A 23,405-nucleotide genomic window follows, 5' to 3' on the forward strand; every position below is an offset into this window, starting at 1 on the left:
CAATTCACAAGTCTGTACCAATGAGTAAGTGATAAAGAGGGGAGGACTCTTGCTTACAGTAGAATGCCATGAGCCAACTAGAAATATGGACAAAGTGCTAGAACTGGAACACCATCATGATAAAATCTGGATCAGGCAAGGATCATCAATGGATGCTAAATATTGACAAAATTTTGATGAGGAGTAGGATATTTGCATGATCTTAAGGTGTCTCCACATAGATAGCTTACTAATTAGAAAGGGGGGGAAGAACAGTAATTATATAATGGAGAAATGAAAGACACCTTGATAAGATGTTCAAAATTAACATCACCGATGAGGGACAGAGGGCATCATGGGCTATACATGTAGTTAGAACAAAACATGACCTCTGTGGTATTGTGGTCAAGAATGCATTAGCAGAATCCAGTCAAAAACAAACATCAGGCAAATCAAATGAGGATCATTCAGTTCAAAAAGTGGGAGAGGATTATATTCTTCAAGATGTCAATGTTTTTAAAAGACAAAGATAAGTTATGGAAATGTTCCAGGTGTTCCAGGTTAAGCAAGGCTAAAGGACAAGTAAATGTAATACCTAACTCCAGACTGGATCTTGTACTGAAGGTGGGAAAATATTATTAAAGGATAGTATTAGGTCAACTGACAAAGCTAGAATATGTACCATAGCTCAAACAGAAATATTATACCAATGTAAATCTGTGAAGGTGATAACCGTACCATCTTCATGTATTTCTTAGGAAATGCAATGCACCTTAAAATGGTTCAGAAAAAGACTGTGTGTGGGTGTGTAAGTATGTGTGGAGAGACAGCATGGGGGAGAGGTAAGAGAATGAGAATGGCAAAGCAAAAGCTGTAAAAAGTCAACACTATGTGAATCCTGATAAAGGGTATACACTGAAACTATACTATTTTCATTTGTGGAACTTTTTAATTTGAAATTATTTACAAATAGATCCACATTTGTAAAAAAAAATATATCTACTAACAATGTGTAAGTATGATAATAGGTTAGAATCATTTCTGATTAAAATTTAGTATTTCTTATAAAGAATTAATAGTACTTTTCCATATTACCTTTAATATTTTGTACCAAATAAATGATACACTGTAGAGCTGAGTATCTGCCAAAACATTTCCAAAAAAATGATGAGTTAGGAAGTAAGTTTAGCCACTGAAATATCATTAATACCTATATTATTTTATTTACAATGATGGTAGTATAATATGAGAGACATCTTTCTCAACTGAGAATAAATGTGTTTACACTTTATGGTAAAAATCAATGTTTCTGTATTACTTCTAAGGTAAATATAATTTTAAAATAGCTGGTTATAATTGTTCACTGCAGAACATTCTGGTGACATCAAGCGCTCCACACAGACATGAACTATCATCAACATTTTTGTTCATTTACTTGCTGAATAAACTGTCTATACATCTACACTCATATTTATGCTTTTCTGAGTCATACTATAAATACTATTTTTCTAACCTACTTTTTCACTTGTTATACCTTAAGCTTCTTTCTACATCAAATATTCTTGCAAACCACTGTCTAGACTCTGGCACATTTAATCAGTCTCTTATTTTTACACATTTGATCTCTTTACGATTTTTTCCATTAAAATGAACGTTTAAAATTTTCTTCCTATGGTTAAGAATTTAAATCATTCCTGATTATATCCTTAAGTTAAATTCCTACAAGTGGAGTTGTTAAATTCCATAAAATAAAGACATGACACGTACCATTAGAATAGTTACACCAATTTATAGTCCCAAGCACAGTATATGTCAGTGGCATTTTCTCACATGGCTCATGAAAAAGTGGGTATTATCCCATTTTTATTTGCTCAAAGGATAGATAAAAATTATACAACTGGCTTTTTAATTAGAATTTCTTTGATTACTAAGACCGCTGAGCAACAGCCAGTATATTTTTTAGCCTGTGAAATTACTTTGTGCCTAACTTACGTATTAATGGTTCCCTGATATTTTAAGAACCATTATTTTAAAAACCATTTAAATTCACCTAACTCAAAGTTTAACTTACAGCTATCAGATGCAGTTTTCTTGAAGCAAGGAGAAATGTTCCATAGAGAAATCGGAAAAAAAAAAAAATCCTGTGGCCTTATTACAATGTTCTACCAAACCACGCTAATTAACCTATTATTAAAACTGGTAGGGAATAAGAACATACATGAACATCCGTTCTGTCAGCAATCCACTTTGCTAGTTGCTCAGCTGCAAATCCAATTCTTTGAAGGTCAAAAGTATCAGCTCTCTTGGGTCTGCCTTTTGGAGGAAAATGCATAAATGTAGGAGCAGAGTTCATGTTGAGCTGTAAAACATGAGATAAAACATACTAAATACAATATCCCAGCAATCTTTATATATCCTTCATCTGACATTTTATGGGGTTTTTTTCCTGCATGAATTTTGGAAAGATAGCGTTTATTATGAAAATCCAAGTGGCTTTCCAGAGCTTAACTACTGTTTTTATTCATCTTAATATATTGTTGAATAGAAAAGAACTTAGGAATTAGGCCAAGCTTGCTGAACCTTCACATTTAACATGCATCATTCATATTCTCAGCTGCATCATCTATTTCATCGGCCATTTCCTTCTTTATTTTCTAGAGTTCTACAACTAAAGAATGAAATGATTCAAAGTGCAAAATAGAAACACTGTAATTTGGTGGTACAGGGACTGTTTTCACTTCTTAAGCAAGCAGTTATTAAAGAAAAAGGACCAGCATTTGATGAAAGATATAAATATATCATGTAATTAATTTCAAGTATATTGACTTCTCTGTTAAAACTTTAAAGACTTTTGTTCAACTCCTCTATTATTTCAACTGTCTCAAAATGGTTATATCTCATAACTATTTTCTAAAGGCAAGCTCCATTTGAAAAGTATACTGAATAAAACACTATTATAAACAATATAATAGCTAAAAACAAATATGAGGTTAATTTGCATTGAGGAGTAAACTGCAAAACATACATACAGATTAAATTCTTGCTGCCCAAGAATTATGAAAAATGTTTCAAATGAAAGGCAAAGAGATTTTTGGCCCTGACTTCCAATATATAGTTCAGCATTCCCCAATAATGAGAATAAAAAGCAAATTGAAGTAACAACAAACATCAGATCATGCTTGCTGTCATCAAGGTAAAGATACAGCAGTACCAGCTGTGGGCCTGCATGTTACGGACATTTAGTAATTTTTATTAAATTGAACAAAACACAGTCACCAAGTCCTCTCTTCCCTGTGCTTTCTCCCCCTCCACACTTTGTTCACGTGTTTCCTGACAGATGCACAAGAGATAGTGACAGCCAATATGTAAGTGTAAGATTCAGGGAGAGGAAGTCCCTGCATTAGAACAATCAGAAACTCCACGCTAAGACTTCGCATCCTAGAATTTTAGAGTTAAAAAAATATAACTCAAAGCTTTCATCTTAATTAAAATATACAAATTCTCAAGGCTACACAAAGCAGGGTACAACACACTCCTGATTGCTAGTGCAGAGCGCCTTCTAACACATCATTAACTTGTTGGCCTGCTGTCAGACACTTAGCCTCAGCCATCACATGGGAATCACATATAATTTACTTTCCAAACAAGTCTCCAACAAGCCAGAGATTGTCAAATTTCTGCACTTGTTCTTAATATCATATCCAGACACCACAGTGACAGTGTTGACAGTGCTTTAAGACATCAGTTTAGAGAGAGCACTTCAACAAAATGTGATTCGGTAGTTAGCAAGAAAGAAAACATACGCATTAAGAATCTCTTAGTAGTTCCCAAGTAAAACAAAATATACACTTCCCTATTTTTGTAGATTATAATTCCCCATAAAAATCATTAGCAGCTATAACTTTTATGCACTTCTGCATTTTAAAATGAAAACTCCCATTGCTAAGCCAGGGGCTAGGTTTTGGAAAAACAAAGCAGTGCTATGTTTGGAATTCTGCTGATTCAAAATTAACCTGAGGAAATTTTTCAATTAAAAACAATCTTGACTTCAACTCTCATATCTATGCCAAAGTTAAAAAAAATGTTTAAAGCATATAAAAGAACTCAACAATTATATCTAACAGTATATCTATATGTTTATATACTGGCAGGCTATACAGTCAGTACCTAGCACAAAGGAAGGATTACTTTGTCCCACAATTTTGTTTGGTTTTCTTTAATCCGAATTAGCTGCCAACATTTTAAAGATAGAGAAATTTCATATAAAAATTCATTATTTGGGTCTCTACTTGAAAAACAGCTCTAGCTCCACTGGCCTGCATTTCTCCACTAGAGAGAGAGCTGAGATGCATCTCCCTCACTGGGTCGGCTGGTCCTGTCCAGTCCGCTGTAGCCCCACCCATGCCAGTGAAACCAACGGTCAGCTGCATGGCATTCTGCTGATTTTACTTCTTACAGCAGTTAGGAAAAAAGTGAAATTTGAGTGTTTCCATTAAATATTTATTTTTTTAAAAAAGACCAAGAAAGATTTTGTTCTAATAAAGATAGGAGGGAACATATTTAATTATTCAAGTGAAGAACTAATGTTTTTAATATACTAAGTATGTACATAAACAAAGATTCCCATAATGAAACTAAACTCATGTAACTGGTTTCCCTCATTCAGCTTCCAGGCCTGGCCAGGGTAGACGTTTGGGCTTGAAGCCTCTGCTCTAGCAATCAGACTGGACCTGGGTGACTGTTTTCTAAGATGGCAGAGAGGATTCATGTGTATACTGAGTGAACATATATATTCATTAATACATTAATGTACAATTATTAATATGTACATTCATGTATATACCATAATGCTATATATATGGCACTTCCATCTAATGATCTCTAAGGCCAAGTCTCCTGAGATTCTACACAGACCTATAAATTACATGAAAAAATATTTGGATGTTATAGCACTGTAATTTACTTTTACACGGTTATTTGAAATTACACATTTATGTTTATGTGTTTTTCTTTATTTTTATATTATTAGCTCCCTAGTCTATAAGCTCCTTATGGGGAAGAACTATGTATGTTTTTCTCACCAGTTCAATAATACTTCCTGAATAGATGGACAAAAGAAAACATACCCAAAAGGTAAAACAAATTTATAAGGAAAAAATAAATGACGAATACTAATAGGAAAGCCCAAGGGTAAAGGGTATTGAAGGCAAAAAGAGAGAATTTATCCTATTTAACTAGAAACTGTCAAAGAAGAATGAATTATCAATCTGGAAGCAAGTAAGCAGCAACACTTACTAATGGACCATTTACAATTAGCTTGAGTCTTTACAGAACTAAATACTTTTCCATGATGTGGTAAAGAACTGCACCAGAGTGTCACATGTGAGAAAAATAAAATAGACCAAGATACCCAAACTAATCAATGCTGGGTATGGCACTAAGTTTTACATTTGAAAGGCATGATCAAGTAGTGATAAATACAAGAAATTAATAACTGCAGGGTAACAGTAGGGATCAAGAAGCCAGACAGCTGAGCTCAAATTCTATCACCATTTTATTTTATTATCTCCATATACTAACTCTGTAACCTTGGACAAGTGATGTTAACCTCTCCATACCTTAATTTCCTCATCTATGAAATAGAGATAAAAACAACATACTTCTCTTTGGATTGTTATGAAGCTAAATGAAAGAAAACACACGAAGTACTTAGAAGAGTCCTTGGACTTATAAGGACTCAATGTTAGCGATGATGATGTAATCACGACAAATTCCAATAGGACTGGTATCCTTATAGGAAGCAGGACGTGAGTCCCATTGGGTTAGGGTCCCATCCTTATGACCTCATTTAACCTTAATTACCCCCTTAAAGGCCTTATATCCCCCCAAAACAGCATAAAGGTTAAGTAAAACGTACACTGAATCTTACATAAAATTTCACAAATTTATGCAAAATACCACCCAAACCACATACAATTAAATATCAGAATAAGGCTAATGCATGTAAACTGCCACTGTATGCTGAAAAAACATACTTCCTCTACAATGGAAAAGTCAAAATGTGTTTATTCACTAATGGCAAAAACTATGTACTGATAAAGATAACATTGACTGTAATTACTGTAATCAGATCACATAATTAATAACTAATTGTATTCGCTGAATTGTATTTTTATCTGGCAAAGATGCAGCAATCATAACTAACTCTATTAAATACGTTATTAAAATGAAACTCTTTTACCTGCTGAAAAACATCTGTCCCCTCATCGTAGTCCACCATACTGAAGAAGAGTTTGTTACAGAAAGCAGAGGAATAGCGCCAGGAGTTCGCCAGTATTTGATATTCTTCGTTAGCTTGCCTGATAAGGATAATGGGACAGAGTAGAAACATTATGAGTATTCCAACATTAACAAAGCTATTAATGAAACAGGTAATTCTGGGGCAAGAGTTGGCCTGTTTTAGTATGGACTGCAAGCTAAGAGTAGATTTTATAGTTTAAACAGAGGTAAAAAAATAAAAAGAATATTCCATGACATGTAAAAATTATACAGAATTCAAACTTTATCATTCGTGAATAAAGGGATACTGCATCACAGCCACACTGATTCCCTTACTTACTGCTACGTTTGCTATTACGCTACATAAGGGCAGAGCGGAGGAGTTCTAATAGAAAGTGTGTGGGCAAAGAAGCCCATCCTGACCCTTTAAATAAGAAGCCCGACAACTCTTATTACAGGGGATAAAATCATTTTGTGCCGTTTCCTATACATATAACTTAAATCTTCTGATGATTTTTAGTAAAAGGCACAGAGCAATTTTTAAGAATTTTGGAATTCACTTTAACGGAGAAATAAAAATCATGGATATATGTTTTAAAACTGTAAATACAGTTGTACTGCACCTTTATATATTCCATCTATCTAAAAATGCATTTACATTCACACCTAAAAGTAAGCAAAAATTTGAGTAGCTAAACCAAATGCCACAAACAAGCTCTTCTCTAAGAGCATATTTACTCCTATTTTGAATTTGTTTCTATTGGACATTTTGTTGATATGCCAGATACTAAAGCTCTACTTTTAGGTGAAGGCAGGGAGTAGAAATAAAGAAACGGTGTTGCTAGAAGGATGTAGGTACAGTCATGGAAAAAGAAGCAACAGTGATTGCTAAAACTTTAATTTTAAAAAGAGAGAGAGGGGGCTTCTTCCATACGGTTGACTATTCACAGGAGATCTGGGGAGTCTCTCCCAAAAGAAGTATAGATATAAAAAGGTATAACCCCACAGTCACAAAAAGACTTGGAGTGAAGTCAGCAACAGATAAGCGATTTCAAGAACTATCTGGAAAACATAAGGCTGGTGGAAACGTTTTGATGGAGGAAGTTACAATCTCAGAGAAGACTGCAGTACAAGGAGAAGCTAGGAAAAATACTGGATTAGAAGCAGCAGAGATGCTGGGTCTGAGATTTCATCTTGCTAACGAGCTAGCCTGTTACCGTTTCATGGATGCTGGCAGAAGCCATGAGACTCCTGGGTTAGAGACCTAAAGGACTTTATTCTTCGTGTTTGTTTGCATCAGTTCCCCATGCCAAGTTCATGGGGTGGCACAAAAGGCCCTTCCTGAATACCTGCACACACAGTTCACTGTGTTACAGGAGAGCCATACTGAGTTTGGAGGACTTACTGTTTTTATAGCACATGATGATAAACCCCATGCTTTGTTCAGTGAAACACATAATGTCACTCCTCAAGGCTTGTCACCGCACACACAACCCTTTGCATTCTTGGCATGCCCAGCAAGAACATGCAGGATCATCAGAGCCCATGGCAGGATGATCATACTGTTGCTTTTCCCAACAGTATTCACAAAAAAATAACAATGCCATATAAAAAAAAAAAAGAGCAAAGAAAGTAAAAGAGTGAGCACTTGTAAATAGAAAATATGATTTCTCAAATTAAACACCAATATTAGAAGATAGAGTTAAATCAAATTCAAAGAACAAAAAGGACACAGGTGGACTACATTGGTGGGAGGAAGGAGAAAGGGACCTAGGCACATAATCCAATAAGCCCAACCTTCAAACAGAAGGAGCCCCAGGAAGAGAAGAGACAAAGGAAATTTTCTGGAAACATAATACAATTAAAGGAGACTAGGTATTCAAACTAAAATTACTTCCCAGGTTCTGAATAAGAGGAATAAGAAAAGACCAACATATTGTGATATTTTAGAACACTATGGATAAAAAGAAGATCCTAAAAACTTTCAGGAAAAAAAAAAAAAAGTACTTAACAAAGGCAAACAGTGAGACCGGGATTGGACTGGTTATTAGCAGCACTACAGGCTGGCAGATAACAGAGTAACGCCTTCAGACTTTTGAGGGCATGTGATTTTCAATCTAGAATTGTATATCAAGCCGAACGATAGATTAAGTTTGAAATAAACACGTTTGAAGAAATGTAAGTCATATGAAATTACCTTAGGCTATAATTGATAGAAATGGTAAAAATGAGAGTGTGATAGAAGAACTGTAAGGAAGGTAAAGGGGCAACTAGAAATATGATGCAGTAAGAAAGGTGGAAGATGTGTAAGAAAGCTGTGATCCAACTACGAAGCTATGAAATACAAATCAGGACAGGAATTTACTTGGACTTCAAGATGAAGAGAACCAATTCTAAGCAACCATTACAATTAGAAAGAGTGGCACGATGTCCAGACTATCGTTAGGCACATGTGGTCCTGCGACAGGAAAAACAACAACAACAAAATGAATCTAAAAGGCAAGGTCCAAAGAAGAAGAAAATGAAAATGTATCATAATCTTGATTGCTAGGTGATGGGAAAAGGTAGTCATTTTGAACATTTTCTTTTGCGTCAGGGCGGGGGTCATAAACAACAGCACTGTGGAAAAGGAACCATAATAAAAACCTATTACTTTGCAATTGACGCTATTTCTGTGGAAACAGTAAGTCAACCTACAGACAGAGCACAGATGTAATGACGGTTACAGTACAGAACGTAAGAGCTATCAACTATGACAATACAGAAGTACAGGTAACAGGATTTGGTAGGTAAAAGGGAGGGAGAAGGTGTACTTGCTAATCGTCGACTTAGGGAATCAAGAGATATCACTTACACTTATGAACAAGAAATAGAAGAACGCTATTTACTGTTTACAATAATAAAAGAAAACTATAAAAACGATAAGGGGTGAGATGAGTTAAATCCTCACCTATTAGAGCCAGAAATGTAAAGATCAGGTCTACTGCATGAAATATATAAGACTAACGTTTAGAGGTATGAAAAAAACACCAGAAGAAAAAAACACAAAGGAAGAACAGTGATTGCCTGTGGCTAAGTCTGCAATTAAGTGAGTGCAAGGGCTAGGGACATTCTAGGCCCTTTTTTAATAACAAGGAGCACATAACAGTGCTATGATTAAAATATATTTAAGTGGGCTAAATATGAACAAGGCTATAATCTGAGGTCACTTAGCATAAAGACCTTAAGGGCACGTTTTAAGAGAGCACAGTACAAAAACCGACCACTGTGAAGATCAGCCTGAGACTGCACTGCGCTCACTAGGCAGAAACTATATTGTATACATTCTGAATCTGTTCAATGAAATAGTCAAAAACTTTTAAAACTTTGGTGGTTAAATAAGATTTAACCTGAGCACCTAATAGCAAGAAGTGAGCTAATCACCAAGGTCTCTGCTTTCATGGAGTTGACGTTTTAGTGAGGAGACATATAATAACCAACCAAATAAACGAAAATCATTAAAAGGTAAGATATACACTGAGAAAAAAAATTACATGGAATTGTATTACAGAAAACAATGGAGGATCTACTCAGATGACACAGTCATAAAAGGCTTCTCAGATGAAGCGACACTAATGCTCAAATCCCAAGGATGAGAAAAAGCCATCGCTGAAAAGAGCTAGAGAATGAACGTTTCGGGGAACAGGAAGAGCAAGCACGAGGGCTAGGAAGGGAAAGAATTTAAGATGCTGGAGAAATGAGGCTGTGATATAAATGAGAACATGCTCTCTGTTTCCTGGAGGCATACACGCGGATTACATAGTTTACACCCTCCCTCATCTATTTAAAACAGCGCCTCACGGCTCCTCTTCCAACCCTAAATAAAAGCAGAGTTAGGACCAATAGGAGCCCTAAAATCTGATTTGATTTTTGTCATATGGAATATAATATTACAGGTAATTAATTATTCATCACTGATTTTCAAAGCAAAAATGTATAGTAATGTCTCACGGTGAATTGGCACTGACGATTAAGTAGATCTGAACGTCTCTGTACTAATGAACCTTAAGAGACCAGTGCGTCCTTAAAAAAAATCATTAAAACGATAGCATAACAATTAAGAAAACAGTTTATTTTTACACAAAAGAGCATCTTACACAAAAGCACATTTTAACTTTTAAAATGAAACTTAGGGAAATGGCACATCTGCAAAAACTGGCAATCTTATGATAATGATGCTCTGAGAAATGAAAATGCTTCATTTTGAAAAATACACAGGAAAAATACTATCAAATTTTGGTATTCAACATATGTATATAGTATCTTATGGAATGACATAAGAGTGGGATAATCTTGAACTTTTTTCCCCTATAATGTTATAACCTACCCCAGACCTACTGGAGTCTACTAAGTATACATTCATTCACTCATTAATTCACTCCACAAATATATATTAGTGCCAACAATGTGTCAGGTAATGAAGGACTGAATAATAAGTTCAAGGGCCCTGACTTCAAGGAGAATCCACTCTAGTGAGAAAAAGATGCCTCATACGAGTATACACAAAATGTCAGATAGTTAGAAATACTCTGAAGAAAATAAAACAAGAAAATGTGATAAGTGGTATTGAGGGGTCAAAGAGGATGAATTCATTTTGCCTTCAAACTCTGTTTTCTACACCATCCACTTCCTCAGTTTAATTTCCTAATAATCAACTGTGGGTTCTATCCTCTGTTCCAAAGTCCTAAAGAGTTCCCCACTGCCTATATAATGAAGACCATGGGCAGAAGAGAAGACAAAAGCCCCTATCCCCTGGCCACAATTTACATCTACAGTCTGTATCCATAGGAACATACCACACGCTCAAAGGGTCTCTCCGTTTTGTGACACCCTGTGTTCATTCTTTAAGCTTTAAATCATTAAATCCTCTGCTTAAAATGTCCTCCCTTCTTTCAAAAGCTTGCTCAAGAATGCCCCTCCTTCAGAAGCCACTTCAATTATCTATAATGCTTCGGGCAACTGTCAGAAATGGAAATTCTCAGCTTCTGTGCAGCGCTGTTTATTGTATGCATATACTGTTCTGCTTATGCATACTATGTTTATGCGGTGATTGTTCGGTGGCTAGGCCTTAGTCCAGAATAGGCATTTAATAAAGGTTTGATGATGAATAATATACTTTCCTAAAGAGTCAATATATTACATATACCCTAAAACTAAATAATACTAAATTAGAGATTTTGAATTCTGGACAGTCTGACTAAAAGCCCACTTAGTCAGATTTATGTCACAGGTTAATGTCTCTCTTAAGGCCAATTTGCTTCACAGTATTGGTGGTCTTAGGAAGAAAAAAAGAAACACCTTAAATCTTTGTACCATCACAAATATATGGTATTTGTCAAAGGAACAGTGGTCTTGATTTGAAAGATTATAATGACTAAATCATCTCCTAACGTCATGTTCCTAAATCAATTTCATATGAAATATAAAATCTAGATCTTAATCATCAGTGATGTTTATTCAGCGTTTTAATATATGCTGCAATAATAAAAAAAGTATACCTCACAGTCTCCGCCTTTAAGAAGCCTGTCAGAGAACAGAATAGACACACACTAACACACAAGTAAGATACATATATTGAAAAAAGAATGCAGATTGTAGATGCTATACAGCATACAGAAGAGAATGGGATCACAGTGGATTGGAGCAGCTGGACAAAGTGTGAATGTGAAAATATTCAGAAAAGAATGGAAGGACTAAAATTATAATAATCAAGGAAGGACAGGAAGAGAATATGAAGGCAACAGAAGTAGTATAATCAGAGACTACCCAGTCTGAAATGTATATTATGTAGTCAAATAACAGAACTAAGTTTCATGTTAGAAAATAAGGAAAGAATAGACTGGAAGCTCTCTTCCAGGAGAAAGATAAATAAGATCTTGACTTTATTCTGTAAATAATGAACAACTCCTACAAGTGTTTTGAAAGAAGTGGATTATGCAAAATACTAATTAAGAAAGCTGTATCTGGCAACAGTGTGCATAATGTATTAGAGGAGGAGAAAATAAATGTTTGTAAACCACTCAGAATGTTACTATACTGGTCTAGTTGGGAAAATATATGCGGCTATTAAAATACTATATAAATGAAGATATGACCTATTTCTTACATATTCTCCTTTAGAATCTAGAGCACCAAAGCAACGAGCAAAATTTTCTACACATCTTGCTTCTAGTTAGGAATCTATCTGTTGGCATAAAGAATTCCAGGGGAGCTAAGCAAATTACATTTTTTCAACACAAATACAATACTCAGAGAAAATTTACTACTGACAAGGTAAATGGGGGCTTTCTTCTGTTGAAGGTAATTTAGTAGCAATAGGACTAGAGACCAGATCTGGTTGTCACTAGAAATAATTCAATAAGCCTGAGAAAAACATATTTCAATGTTGATGATATCTATTTAGGGTAAAAAAGACTGGTTAGAAGGAATATGCCCCAATAACATAAACCCTGTTCTCTAAACTTAACTACTCCATCATCTCTTCTCTCTCCATATTCCAACTTCTTCATGCTTAACAGGGGCTAGAAGAAGCCTAACTAATGACATAGAAAGTGACTGGCTTCTTGCATATGTTTGTGTCAGCTGAGACTAATGAGCAAAGGTGTCACTAATGCTTATTAGAACCCTTCAAACTTCACTGCCATCTGAAATTGAAAGTTGAAAACCACAAATGCTCCTAGCACTTAAATAAGCACATTTCCAACACTGTTAGCTAAAAAAGTATTATTCTGTTTTAATAGTTCATAGGAACATTAGAGACGTAACTTTATGAATGGAAGGAACACTGTAAATTTTTCTAATCTATTAACATGCAGCCTGAAGAGGGCAGTCAAGCTGCAGCAAAGCATCCAGGAAGGCTTAAGCAGTAACTGCAGGGCACAGTTCTGGTAAAACTCTTATATTAAATCTTCTCAATTTTTTATTATGGAAACAAGAAAAAAATCAATCCAAATGCTATAACAGTTTATAATCCTTTTTAAAGGGTTATGTAAAACTAAAAAGGATTATTAACTCATCCATAGTTGTATATATTTAATATAGCTCCCATGATGAATGTAGTTTTTATCTTTTATGGCCTTGAAGGGATTTTTAAAGAAATATGGTTTCTCTTTTTAATGTTAATCAAACTTCTTGTAAAATAAGATTCATATTAAAATCTCTATGTATGCCTTTTATTTATATTTTTATGATAAATTATACATAGATATAACTATATATTGCATGGATATTCCAAAGTGTATCTTCATAAAACCTCAAATTATTCAATCTCTATAGATAGTGATACAGAGAGAGAGATCTGGTGTGAGTGGAACCATCCATTACTTATGGTTCTGATACCCTGAAGAGAAAAAAACTGGTAAACAACACCCTGCACAAAGATTTCAACAGTGATTTCTCTCTGGTTGTGCTACAAGTATTCAGGACCCTACTGAATATACTGAAATATATTAAATAGACCCAATGCCTCTGAAGAGCTGAAGAATCCACAGTTAACTACCACTTTGTAACTGGCTCTGTGTAATTCACTACTTGCCAGATAAAGATATTGTGTCCATTACGCCTATGTTTTCTGAGCATCTATTTTTTTCTTTGGAAAACAGTTCTAAGGTGAACATGCGATTCCAACACATATATTACAGCAAAAATGTATATGAACGTAAGAGATATTAAACTGTATATAACATGCATAGTAGCAACTCAGTTTATGAGTCAGCAGAATTTTTGTTCTCTTAAGAAAAATGGTAACACTAACATACAAAAAAGCTTAAAAGGTTGTATGCTAAGAAAACTGACACATAGCTAAAAGAAGAAAGGAACTGTGCAGAAACTAGGAAGTCTAGTTCATGATTTGTTTTCAGAGATCATACTGGTGTTGTAATTCTAAAACTATTTTATATGCACTGAAAGGGAGAGCAAATGAGCAAATACACCAATATTGCTGGGATCCAGGTTTTCATTTTGGAGAAAGGAGATAAAACTATGGAATAGGGAAAATAGAGGAAAAACCCTACAATGTTAGCTTGGAATAGGAGATATCCAGTTAAAGTCATTTATATATGTGTGTATGCATATATGTATGTATGTATGTGTACGTATACACATACACACATCCTAGCTCTATCTACTAAAAAAGGCTGAAAGCAATGATACTATCCCAGCAGTAAACAGTATAACTTGCCCAGTTCTTGCTTTCTAAATATCATTTCCTACCAAAAAGACGAAGGACTCCTTGAAAAAAATGCTTCTTGCAGTTCCATAACAGGGAAAGTATATAAAGTAGGCTTAGAATATTTTGTTGAGCCAGAAAGCAAAGACTAACAGAGGCATGTAATGACACAGGAGTTGGTTTCCACTGATCAAATTTAGGGCAACTTGAACACTGAAGAAGAATAATCACAGCAACAGATTAGTAAATAAAAAAAAGAATCTTTGCATTGAGATACTCAGAAGGGCAAATGGAGGAAAGAAAAGCTCTCATTTATAGAAGAATACCAACTAATTAATGTTAAAGCAATGACAATGTTTAAAAATCACCCCTTCACAATCATCAATGTAATATCAAATTCAGGCAGAGATTATCAATGGATGTTACAATCACTGGGTAAAAAGTGCCAAGAAACAGGATAGTCACATTATCTCCAAGTGTCCCCCCTCTTAACCCATTCATCTCTCCCAAACACTTATTACAAGAGAAAGATATACTTGTACAACAGAAAGATGTGATGATCACCGCCTTGATCAAGTGATCGATCTCATCACTGGTATTTGAAAGAACTAACATTATGTGCCTCCTGATAGGATGCAATAAGAAGTACACAAATAACTGCTATAGTACTTTTTAAAAAAGCAGATTATGTCATTTAATTAATGCCATTTCACTTAAAAGTAATAATGGTATTCTGATTAGGTAAGAATGTCGTATTAAAATATGCAAACTGAAATATTTAGCAGTGGTATTTCAAGATGTCTACAACTTAAAAGTACATTTGCTGGTATGTGACTCATTTTTTACTTATACTTAAAAGAATGTGAACAAAGAAGAACAAAGAGCATCTGTCATCACCCACTTCCACAGGGGTTAAGTCGCAACCATTGCAGCCACCCACAGACAGTGTACCAAGAGGAGTTCAGGATGAAAAACAGGGTGAGGCGCCGTGTGCTTTGGATAAACAGGCCCTTAGATAGTTAGACACATTATCTCAGGAAGAATTTCAATGACCCGAGATTCTTGCATCTTCCCAGACATAGCAAAGCACTAAATCATTAACTGGATACACCTGTTCTTTGGAATTAGCAGTGATCTTTTACCAAGATGTGTGTCATTGCTTTTACCAAGACTGCATGTTATTTCCTAACCAAAAAAATTTATAAACTGGCCCCTCCCCTACCTCTTCAGAGCAGTTTCCTCAGGACTAACTGAGTGGCTGTCTCCCAGGCTATATATAGTCCCCAGTAAGACCGAGAATAAAACGTAAACTCACAATGCTTATGTGTCTTTCTTTAAGGCAATGAGCAAAATCAAATGTGGCAAAATGTTATAATTAGTGAAATCTTGGTAAAGTGTAGACTGGTGTCTTTGTACTACTGTTTCAATTTTCTGTAGGTTTGAAATTATAAGATGGGTGACTAAAGCTGGACTTTATATACAAATAATATAGAAAATAGAGCTCAGAGAATGCTACAGTGTCGCATAGATAATGAAAGTTCATTGAAAACATCCACTTATTCATTGTAAAAGAGTTGGGATTATCCAATCTGAGGAAGACACACCTAGGAGGAAATTTAATACAGTGAACTTAAATCACATCCCTTCGACCTAAAAAAATAATTAAACTAGACAGCATTCAGCAATAACCCTAAAACATCATTTATATTAAACTGGTCACGGATTCAGTCAAGTCTGAAACAGTCCTCACGTATTAGCCAAGCCAGGCAAAGAATGTGTGAATGGCATGAGAGTTTGCCAGTCTTTGACAAAGAAGTGAAATACTTTGTCCAGGTAGCCAGACATATTAGAAAAACTTAAGAATTAAGGCCACAGAGAAATATTATCCAAGGACTAAAGGAAACGATAAGGGTTGTAATCCCAAAACCATTTAGAAAGCACTTACCAGTGCATTAAGAGATGGACAGGGTAATTTTATCTATGAACGATTCTCACATTATGTGCTCACTTTAGAACTGAATCTCCTAAGAGATACGACTTCACTGTAATGAAACAAAAGGCTGATGTGCTCTTCCACATGGTCTTGGCCAGCTATCTCCACCTCACCAGCCCTTGCTATGAAATGCTAATCTGAATGAAAGCTTTTCATGATCTAATGAGTTTAAGGAATGCTGGCTGATGGATCCCTGCACTAAAAGATTAATAATCTTAGTTGGGAATGCAAAATGCAAATTACAGTTCACAGGGTAGAAGCAATAATGAATATGTACACTTAAGGAAAGCATTAAACTTACTAGCTCTGGAGTCACAAGTCCCAACCCTGACAGGTATTAGCTCTGTGACTTTGCGTAAATTATATAACCTCTCAGCTTTGATGTTGTCATCTAAAACATGGATTTTTTTTCAGTCCTACCTTTTAGAGTAGTGAGAATGACATGAGATATTATATATATATAAATGACCTAACACAGGACTGCCCAAATAGTTTATACATAATAAACAATCATTTTATTTAGAGAAGAAAAGATGTTAGCCAGTTAATATCTAATATATCAATGTAATAATTTATTCTCCCTCCTCTTTAAAATAACTTTGTAATTACTAATCATTTCTTCATTTATTTGAAGTCCAACAATATATTAACTTCCAATACATTACCAACCTTTGATTGTATGTGCACCCTGCTTGATTCTACGTGTACTTTTTGATTTTCCTTCATCTGGATGTTTTTTCTTACATCTATTGAACAATAGAAATAACCTTAGAAGAGGTTATTTTGTTCTTAGAATTTTTAGCGAATTCTGGAAGAGATGACTTTGTGGTAGAATACATCTAAAAGATTTAGTAATTATGGGGAATATTCCTTATAGTACAATTTGATAAAGGAAGTTTGGAGTTAACACTTACAGGAGGTGAGAATTGTATTGAGTAGTCTTAATTAACAACTTTATTTGGCCAAGGAGTTTGATGTGTGCACTGAGGAAGGTGAGAATTGAATCCTGAGATTTGTGAATAAACTGACTTTGTGAAAGAAGAGCAGAATGATCTGCTAAGAGGGCTTACAAGGAAGTCAATGGCTCATTCATCAGCCATTCAGCAAAGAAAAGCAACTGGAGAATCTTTAAGTGTGTCAGCTCTAGAAGAAAATTTCACTTTTTCTCAAAGAAAAAAGCAGAAAAAGTCTCACAAAGGAAAGCACTAATCTTTTAAACTTATACCTATGAACATGTCAATGATTCTACAGAATTATAAAAAAATTATAGCAGTATTATAGAAATGGTCCCAAATTACACTGACACAGAAGGACCCAGGAGAATTCAAGTTTTTAAACAAAAATGACTGCTGATGATAGAGTGCCTTTCTCAATGAATCTACAACTCCCTTTGAGGCACTTAATTTATAATACAGAATATAATTTGAATACTTTTTCTTGAAAATTTTTCTTGAAACTCCTCTTTACCTTTTCATCTTGGTTGTCCCTTTGAGATCTGTTTCATTCACTCTGCTCATATGGGTCACATTCGGTACTCTCTTGGCTCAATGACAGTAGATCTCAGACCACTTTTCAACCACGATTATTTAACAGATCCTCCTTTTAAATTTATATTACTCTATAATGTAAATCTATCAACCTCATCCAATAAACTCCAAGACATCCCTCTTTCAGCTCACTTAATATTTTTCCTCTCCAGTTCCATTAAAATCCTGAGTTATTTCGACATACATGTTTATAATCTAGATGTGACCCCAGCCTTATCATTCCTAAAGCTTCCCTATTATATCCACAATCATCTACATCATACTTCAGCAATTTACTCATTTATTTAATCAACCCTTTACAACTTCCTAATTTTCAACCCCGTCCTCCTTTCACACAAAACCTCTCCTTCACTCTTGTGAAAATCTAGCTTAATTGTATCACACCTAGTTTATCAGCTGTCCCCTGGCTTCTTTGACCCCCTAACCAACTTTTAACCCACAGTTATAAATTTCAGATATACTCTCACTAGCATTCTCAGAATATTTGCCGATTAATCCACTTTGTAGAATAAAGCAAACAGGTTAATCCCTATGGAGGGTGTTCTTGCTCCCAAATTGCTGAGTATTGGGGAAGAAATCATTTAACTCTAGAGATTCTTCACTAAAAATCTGAGTATTCTAGTTTCATAAAGGATCCTTGTCAATGCTATATGGTCATCCAATTAACTAATAAGGCTTCATCCATTCCCATTGTTCCTCAACGAAATTAAATTTTAAAAAGCTGTGAATCATGAACCTGCTTCGTAGCTTCCCTGTCTCTATACTGGCTGCACACTAGAATTACCTAGAGCATGTTTTTTAAAATGTCAGTGTTGACCCCCCCCAAAAAAACCCAATTAAACCAGAATGTCTAGGTATGGGAAGCACATATCTGCTCTACACTTTTTATTTGCCTCTAAACCTTCATGGCTCTTCCTTTCTCCTCTAACAACTTCACCATCATCTTGATCCATGAATTAACTTTTTCTAATAACTTCAATCTTTTTCTCTTGTAAATCTAAACTACTCTAAAATTTAAAAGTTTATTACAAAATAGGCTGTAATAAACAAGTAAATAAAGGTTATTTTGAGCTAAGCATCATTAAAAAATTGAGGGTCCATATTTAACCATTTAACAACATAATGAATTAAGTAAACTATTAAAGGATATACCATTTAACAGTATGCTGTGGTTTATGTTATCAAAATATATACAATTATATGTAACTGTGAAATAAATACTTGGATAATAAAGTCTTTCTAGGTTACAGTTGCAAAAAAATATAATAATCAATTAAATAGATTTCTTCATAACAGTGGTGAATACAGGAGATCAATATGTTCAATTTTTAGAAGCAAAGAAGTGATCTCCCTAAAATATAAAAGGTATTGTAGGATGCCAGAGGACAGTTTATATTTTTGTGGAATCTGAACTGTTATACCAAATGCCAACTAAGATGGTATTTTTGCCTCAGGAGAGCTTTTCAGCACCCCTTAGATAAACATAAAATACCCTGTCCTTAAGTGCTAACCTAATTCTGACAAATGTTAATGTCCACTTAAGTACTGGTCCTCAAATTGATAGGAGGGGAACTCAGAATCATCTGAAATAGTGTTTTTCAAAATATTTTGCTTTTCATCTTTTCTACCCACTTTGAGCTATGTCCCAACATACACTCATTATTAGATTGTGATAAAAATCTTTCATGAAAATTTCCAAACACTGAAATTACCTTTCTGCAAGCTAGTCTGAGAGAAACTGGTTTATTTTTTTCATTGGCCCATGTTACTAAAAATTTTGGTTTCCACTAAAGTTCAAAATGGTTTAGAAACCTAAAGTCTACAGATGAATATACAATGTGAAGAGTCTGAATGTGGAGCTACAAGTGTTTGTTCTTGAAAAGAAAGTGTTCAGCCAAGAAGAAACAGAAAACCTGAATTGTCCTTAACAACTGAGGAAATGGAGTATGTAATTTAAAATCTCCAGGTCAAGAAGATTTCACTGGAGAATTCTATCAAACATTTAAAGAAGAATTAACATAATTTCTAAAACTGTGTGATTTCACAAATCACTTCCAGAAAATAACTGAGGAGGGAACATTTCCCAATACATTTTATGAGGTATTAGCGTGATACCAAAATTGGACAAAGACAGTAAAAATAATGAAAAATATAGATCAATATCTGACATGAATTTAGATATAAAATACTTCAACAAAATATTAGCAAATAGAATTCAGCAATACATAAAAAGAATATAATACAATCAAGTGGGATTTATTCCAAAATGCAAAACTGATTCAGCGATTGAAAATCCATCAATGTAATCTACCATATCAACAACCTAAAAAAGAAAAAGCGTAACAACTGACTCCCCAAAATCTGACAAAATCCAACACCCATTCATGACAAAAGCTCTCAGTAAACTAGTTCCTCAACCCGATAGAGAACATCTACAAAACTCTTACACCTAGTATCATACTTAGTGATGAAAGACTGAATCCTTTCTCCCAAAGATCAGATCAACATGTAAAACATCAAACTATAAAACTTTCAGAAAAACACATAAGAGAAAAAAATAGAACTTTGTGATCTAGGGCTAGGCAAAGAGTTCAATTTGACAACAAAAGTAAGATCTGTAAAAGGGGAAACTGATAAATTGGACTCACTAAATTAAAATCTGCAAAAGACCTTGTTATGAGAATGAAAACACAAACTACAGACTAGGAGAAAATATTTAAAAACCACATATCTGGGCTTCCCTGGTGGCGCAGTGGTTGAGAATCTGCCTGCCAATGCAGGGGACACGGGTTCGAGCCCTGGTCTGGGAAGATCCCACATGCCGCGGAGCAACTGGGCCCGTGAGCCACGACTACTGAGCCTGAGCGTCTGGAGCCTCTGCTCCGCAATGAGAGGCCGCGATAGTGACAGGCCCGCGCACCGCGATGAAGAGTGGCCCCCACTCGCCGCAACTGGAGAAAGCCCTCACACAGAAACGAAGACCCAACACAGCCAAAAATAAAACATAATAAATAAATAATAAATAAAAATTAAAAAAAAAAAAACAAAAAACCCACATATCTGACAAAGGACTAGTATCTACAATATATAAAGAACTCTCAAAATTCAGTAAAAAAAAATTCAATTAGAAATAGGCAAAAGACATGAAAGATATTTCACTAAAGAGGTGAAACACAGATGACAAAAAAGCAAACAACAAGATGTTCAACACCATTACACTAGGGAAATGCAAAATAAAACCGCAAATTAAAACTATATACCCATGGAATGGCTAAAATAAAACAATGACGGCACTGATGCTGGTGAGGATATGGAAAAACTAGGTCCTTCACACACCACTGGTGGGACTGTCAAATGATACAGCCACTCTGGAAAACATTTTAGCAGTTTCTGATAAAGCTAAACATGCAACTACCATTGCAATTCAGCCATCAGACTCTCTGGCCATTTATCTCAGAGAAATGAAAACTTAAGTTCACACAAAGCCTGTACAAGAATGTCCATAACAGTTGTATTTGTAATAGCCAAAAACTGGAAACAATCCAGGTGTCTTTTAACAGATGGATGGTTAAACAAACTGCAGTACATCCACACCATAGGATATTACTCAGTAATAAAAAGAATGAAGTACTGACAAATACAACAACTTGGATGGATTTTGAAGGAGTTATGATAAGTAAAAAAAAGCCAAATCCAAAAGGTCATATACTATATGGTTCCACTTACATAATAGTCTTTACATGATGAAATTACAGAAATGGAGAATAAATTCAGGAGGTGAGGAGATGGGGTGGGTGTGGCTATAAAGGGCAACAGGAGGGATTCTTACTGTGATGGAACTGTTCTGTATCAATACCAATATCCTGTTTGTGAAACTGTGCTACAGTTTTACAAGATGTTAGCATTGGGGGGGTCACTGAGTAAAAGGTATATAGGATTTCTCTGTATTTCCTAGAATTGCATGTGAAACTATAATTATCTCAAACTTAAAAAGTTTAATTTAAAATAAGCACTGTTGTATATATATTTATACTTGTCCAAAACTTTCTTTGGTATGTTCCCACTGAAAAATATTTCATTCTCTTCAAATCATATCATAGGAAGAAATTTCTATATCATAGGAAGAAATTTCTCATCATTAGGGGTACTGAAAAGTAAACAGACTTCTTTGAGTATGTCCTCTTGATTAAACTATTTAATCAGAGTATGTTTAAGGGGGCTACTTCATTGCCCCTAAGATATATGTAGGTGACCTACAAGGCAATATTTGAACCAAATTCTATAACATATGTACCTTTACACAGGACATAAAGATAAAAAAATCTGTTTTATGATTACATGTGGATTGGTCAAGTAAATATTTTATATAATATAAAAATAGGAGCCTATCAAAGTCATTTCCTAGAAAACAATGACTTTGAGCTTACATTTAAATGCACATAATTATAGTTGACTACAACATTGAACAAGTGTTTAATTCTATTATATACATTTATCTTAACTCTAACAAACATATAATCATACAATAATAGTTTTTAATTTTTTAAATAAATACATTACCTGCACACAGAACACTGCCGCTGAGGTTGAAGAGCAGTGAACATAACAATCATAGAATAGTTTCGAGGTGGTGTCTTTATAAATTTTCGGAATTTGTCACCATTCATTCGGAAGATTGAGCGCCTGGAGCTCCATTCCATCAGCTGTTCTACTTTCTCAGCTAAAAGATTCTGCAATAAACATAGGAATTTAAATTTACACAGGGTTAAAATTCTTCAGTTTGTACTTCAAGTAAAAAGAATTACATGGGATTATATTTTACCTAAAATTCATTTCTGCTAAAAGTTCTTGTTTTGGTGAACACAGTCATTGTTAACTGACCATATATGCATAAAAGATTTCATCTATTTTTCCTAACAATTGTAAAAGTTTATAAAAATAGATATCAAAAGTAAAATAGACTTTCACTTCCAGAAAGATGGAATAGATACACTTTTCCCTAATCCCCCACCAAATACAGCTAAAAACTCTGGTCATATGAAAGACAAGCATAAGAAGGCTCTGAAACGTGGAAAGAAGAAGGAAGGCTGGCTGGCGACCCCAAAATGAAGAGCGCCGTGGTGGTGAGTGCCCTGAGTTTTGTTTCAGCCTCACCCATCCCAGACTGGTAGCCAGAGACACTGGCAATCCAAGAACACCAATGGACGCAAACAAAAATAACCCCAAGAAAAGCCTGCTCTCTTTACCCAAAGGACAAAAAAGGGCGACCTAGTAAGACAAAAACTAACTGCTCTGGCCTAGCCAAACACCACAGATGAAACACTGCCCTTCCACCTCCTCCCTCGCTAGCAAGGGCGGAATGGGAGCCTCAACCCAACTCTAAATTCCCCTGCAAGCATCA

The 23,405-nt window shown here is 34.9% G+C and overlaps 1 protein-coding gene across 3 annotated transcripts in view; it reads right to left on the bottom strand.

The window, feature by feature from the left end:
* The window catches only part of TUSC3 (tumor suppressor candidate 3), a 192,623-nt gene that overhangs the window by 102,303 nt on the left and 66,915 nt on the right, over window positions 1-23,405 (bottom strand). For all 3 annotated transcript variants that reach the window (XM_036838913.1, XM_036838912.1, XM_036838911.1), the window contains exons 2-4: window positions 22,565-22,734; window positions 6,221-6,338; window positions 2,198-2,338 (exon numbers count right to left, since the gene is read on the bottom strand). In XM_036838913.1, coding sequence (XP_036694808.1) covers window positions 2,198-2,338; window positions 6,221-6,338; window positions 22,565-22,734 — 429 coding nt within the window. The remainder of the gene's footprint in view (window positions 1-2,197; window positions 2,339-6,220; window positions 6,339-22,564; window positions 22,735-23,405) is intronic.

Source organism: Balaenoptera musculus, chromosome 21 (genome assembly GCF_009873245.2).
Source record: "Balaenoptera musculus isolate JJ_BM4_2016_0621 chromosome 21, mBalMus1.pri.v3, whole genome shotgun sequence".
Taxonomy (NCBI): domain Eukaryota; kingdom Metazoa; phylum Chordata; class Mammalia; order Artiodactyla; family Balaenopteridae; genus Balaenoptera; species Balaenoptera musculus.